Source organism: Epinephelus fuscoguttatus, linkage group LG23 (genome assembly GCF_011397635.1).
Source record: "Epinephelus fuscoguttatus linkage group LG23, E.fuscoguttatus.final_Chr_v1".
Classification (NCBI taxonomy): Eukaryota; Metazoa; Chordata; class Actinopteri; order Perciformes; family Serranidae; genus Epinephelus; species Epinephelus fuscoguttatus.
This window is the reverse complement of record NC_064774.1, coordinates 9,089,057-9,093,498: the sequence shown is the minus strand read 5'-3', so window position 1 is coordinate 9,093,498 and position 4,442 is coordinate 9,089,057. Positions and strand designations below refer to the sequence as shown.

The following is a 4,442-nucleotide window of genomic DNA, read 5'->3' as shown; positions in this document are numbered from 1 at the left end:
TCCCCAGGTATTACGAGAGGAAAATGTCGAAACGCTCAGTCATGACTGTGCGCTCAAAGCAGTGAGCGTAACGATCAGCCAGTGCTGCGAAGATTTTTTTTTTGACATGAACTTACAAAACGGTCACCTCAAAAAAGGAACAAGACCTTTCTGTGAAAGCTGCTTATCAGAAATTCATAAGACAGAGACATATTTAGTTCTCCCTGAAGAAAAGGCGGCTCTTTAAGGGATCATGTTTGTTGAGCTGGTTTCAGTTTTAGTAAATCAGAAATTTTAAAGTTACTTAAAGGTCCAGTGTGTAGGATTTAGGGGGATAGATTGGCAATATGGAATATAATATAAAAAGTTTGTTGTCTTCAGCGTATAAGCACCTGAAATTAAGAATCGTGTTTTCCTTACCTTAGAATGAGGTGTTTATATCTACACAGGGAGCAGGTACACAGCCATGTTTCTACAGTAGCCCAAAATGGACAAACCAAACACTGGCTCCAGATGGGGCCGTTTGCATTTTTGTGATTTTGCAATTTCACTTCGGCCTCTGTAGTTAGACGTCCATTAGAAAAACATTGCTTTACTCAAACGGCAGTATACTTTACTATTTATATAACCTCTTCATCTGCACTGACACCTCTCCTGTGGCCTCTACTCTGTGCAGATTTTTCTAGACTTTGTCCAAACTCAACTTTTAAAGCTGATTGTCCACTTTATTTTATGTGCAGCGCTGCCATGGCTGTTTATAATGCCATTAGCTCAAATGTTTCAGTTTTCTTGTTCTGTCATTTTCTTGTTTTTTTGTGTTATTGTTGTTTTTATTTAACACATTTTTAAGTGTCTTTGAAAGTGCTTCATTAAAGGTCAGTCACACTCGGTGCTAATGAGTGTACTCTAGGTCAGGCTAGAAAAGGGCTATTTAAGAGTAAACATATTAATGATGATACGAACACTCCCACTTTCCTGCAGAAAATAAAAATCAGACTTCCTCCTCAGACGCAGTTGATATTTGAGGAAGACAGTTGTGTGTCCACTGCAGTGTGAACTGAAGGACGTCAACTCAGCTGATATTCAGGACACCTGAGGGCGGTAAGCTTTTCTTTGATTTCCTTCCCGCTGTTTATGCTTTATTTTATTCTTTATATTTGTAATTTTAGTGAACATTTGAAGAAAATGCTAAACAACACAGCTGTCAAGTTTATCATTTTGCACTTCTAACAAGCTTGTTTAAACATGCTGATGTAATTCTCAATCTTATGTGAATGTAATGCAAAATATTTGGACACATACAAAGTACTTTGATACTACAATACTGTTAACTTCATAAAAAGACAGATAGATGTTAGCGTGTCAAGATTGAGCACTAGATCAAAACAAATCAAGTAATTTGGAAAAGGAAATAAAAACTTTAATATACACTCTTAAACAGAATGCACTGGTTTAACTTTAAATAGTAAAGGTAACTATTTGCATACATCTTTTTCAGTATTTCCAACTCTGGCAGTATTGACTCAGTCCTATGAGTCTTTTATAATCTGACAAACTTAAAAAATTTAAGTACAACCAACCCGTTTTGCTTTGGCCTCAAAAAGATTAATTAATCGGGGTGTCGGTGGATTAGTGGTAGAGCAGGCGCCCCATGTACAAGGCTGTTGCTGCAGTGGCGTGGGTTCAACTCCAGCCTGTGGCCCTTTGCTGCATGTCATTCCCTCTCTCTCTCTTTCACACTTGTCTGTCCTGTCCATTAAAGGCTAAAAATGCCCCCAAAAAAAAAAAAAAAAAAAGCTTAATTAATTTGGAGCAAATTCATGTTTATCCAAAAGCTGTGGTGATATTTTATGGTCAGACTATTTCATTTAAGATGTTTTAACTTATTTTAATTCAATCCCACTCCAAAATGTCAAAAATGTTTTTGGTTTGGACCAACTTCTTGAAGTAATTGTCAACTGTTCAAAACACTTTCATGTAAAAAATATATTTTTGTGTTGAAAAAGGTATTTATTTTAGGTGTTGTCCACTTAACCCTGTACGTTGGTATTTGGTTAGTTAAACAGAGAATGTGTTCATGGCTTCTTTATTAATTTCTACCTTGATACGGAGAATTTATACATAGTGGGAACAACCCTGTTTTAAAGTTTTGGATCTCCCATCTGATGAAAAAGCTCCCTGGTAGAGTGGAGAAAAAGTCTTCAACTCTAACATAAATATTTGACTTGACATGCAACTGTCGACCTTTGACTGTGTTGCAAACAGAACAAATCAACTGTAGTTGTACGTGCAGCCTAACTTAATTGTCTTGCTGATCATTCTTTTTTGTTCTCTCCTCCCAGTGATACAGTGTTGGACAGAGACATTACTGAAGATGTGTTGCCTCCTGCCCCTCGCTGCTCTCCTCCTCCTTTCCATCGTTCCTTCAGTAACTGAAGTGGTGCAGTCGATGTCAAAGTGTTCAGAGTTTCTCCTGGAGCAAACTCCACCAAATGTGCCGGGAGTCTTGGAGGGAGGGGAAATCCTGGACAAGAGCAGATACAAAGTCATTTGCCAGACTCTGAGTAACGTGAGAACATTTGTGACGGTTTACGACACGCAGAATAGGATTCCAGTGTTTTCTGCTAGCAAGTACACAGGAGTAGACGGGGGTAAGAGACCCTCACCTAACTGGAAAATAGAACCACAGGTACCGCTTTTATATAAACAGCTGACATACAGTATATCGTTCTGCCACTGCATGTTCCATAGTTGCAAAACAACATATGTAGCCTACTACTGTAAATCTAGCTATGCTGCAAAAATCACACTGCCCACAGCATCTCCTGTAATCTTCTCAGATGCTCCTCGTGAGGTTTCTACCATTTTTATGCCCCTGCGTCAGTGATAGCCGTAGCCGGAGGCATTATGTTTTTGTGTTGTTCATCTGTTGGTCCGTCCCATCCTTCAAATATGGCACAAATGTCCACTGGGACTCATCAATCAACTGATTAGATTTTGGTGGTCAAAGGTCAAGGTTACTGTGACCTGGGTGGTCTCATTCTTGTGTACATGTTATCTTGAGAAGGGCCTTTAAGAATATCCTAAACTTTGGCACAAATGTCTACTTGAACTTAAGAATGAACTGATTAGATATTGGTGATTAAAGTTCAAGTTTACTGTGACCTGGTTTGTTTCATTTGTGTGGGCATGTTATCTCACTAAGGACCCAGAGAGAATATCCTAAAATTTGGTACAAATATTTACTTGAACTTTAGGATAAACTGATTAAATTTTGTGGTTGAAAATCAAGGATATTGGCACCTGGTCTGTCTCATTCTCATGAAGGCGATGTCTCAAGAACACCTTGAGGGAATTTCCTCAAAATTGGCACAAACGTCCACTTGGACACAACAATGAACTGATTTTGGGGGTCAAAGGTCAAGGTCACAATGAACTTGCGTCTTTAATCTACTTTACAACTACCCTGACTGCATCAGTAACTTACTGTTTCAATTGTTACAGCTTGAAGACATAGACAGCAACAAGAACATGATCCCCGTATCCAAAAACAAGACCTACAACAACCAGGCCGGGGATAATGATTACAAAGACCAAACAGTATACGACAGAGGACATTTATTTCCATGCTCTTATGGAGCGACTGAAAATGACAGGAAAGCAACCTTTACCCTGACCAACATTGTTCCACAAGAAGGCATATTCAACAAGGGAAGCTGGCAGAAAATGGAGAGCTGCGTCAAATGTGTTCTGGATGAATACTGCAAAAACAATGATATTACAGAAGGCTTTCTGGTAATTGGAGCACAGCCTGGCAACGACAAGCTAAAGGACAGGGTTAATATTCCTTCCATGCTGTGGTCAGCATTCTGCTGCTACAGTCAAAGTGAGAATACATGGCTAGCAAGTGCGCACTGGGGTGAAAACATCAAAGATAGTTCTGAATATCTGCAGACTAAGACCTTGGCAGAGCTCTATAAGAAACTGAGTACACAGGACTCAGTATTTGAAGTGTTTCCTGGAACACAATGTCCTCTCAGCACAACTGTCACTCAGTTTTACCCAAAACTTAAGAAAACTTGCCAATGCCCACCACTTATTTCAACTACTTCTGCCTCCCCCACTACTACTGCTACCTCTCCAGTTTTTTTTTTGTTTGTTTTTTTTCCTTTTTTTTGTTAAGATATTTTTAAGAGCATTTTTAGCCTTTATCTGATAGGACAGTCAAGCGTGAAAGGGGGAGACGCCCCGACCTCTCCAGTTTTAACATCTGCGCCTCTCACTACCGCATCTGCCCCACCTAGTACCACAGCTGACCTACTGTCTACCACATTTACTTCTCTCAGTACCACATCTGTCCCACCTTCTACCACTCCAAGTACATCTGGCCCTCCCACTACCACCTCCGATCCTTTTACTACCACATCTGTCCCTCCCAGTACCACATCTGTCCCACCTTCTAC

General features: G+C 39.8%; 1 protein-coding gene across 1 annotated transcript; it reads left to right on the top strand.

Moving 5' to 3' along the window:
• Positions 1-4,171, top strand: LOC125884445 (endonuclease domain-containing 1 protein-like). The gene is made up of 3 exons (XM_049569409.1): positions 1-1,080; positions 2,322-2,668; positions 3,484-4,171. The coding sequence occupies exons 2-3, from the start codon at positions 2,354-2,356 to the stop codon at positions 4,159-4,161; spliced, it is 993 nt and encodes a 330-aa protein (XP_049425366.1). The 5' UTR covers positions 1-1,080; positions 2,322-2,353; the 3' UTR covers positions 4,162-4,171.
• Positions 4,172-4,442: the final 271 nt, after the last annotated feature.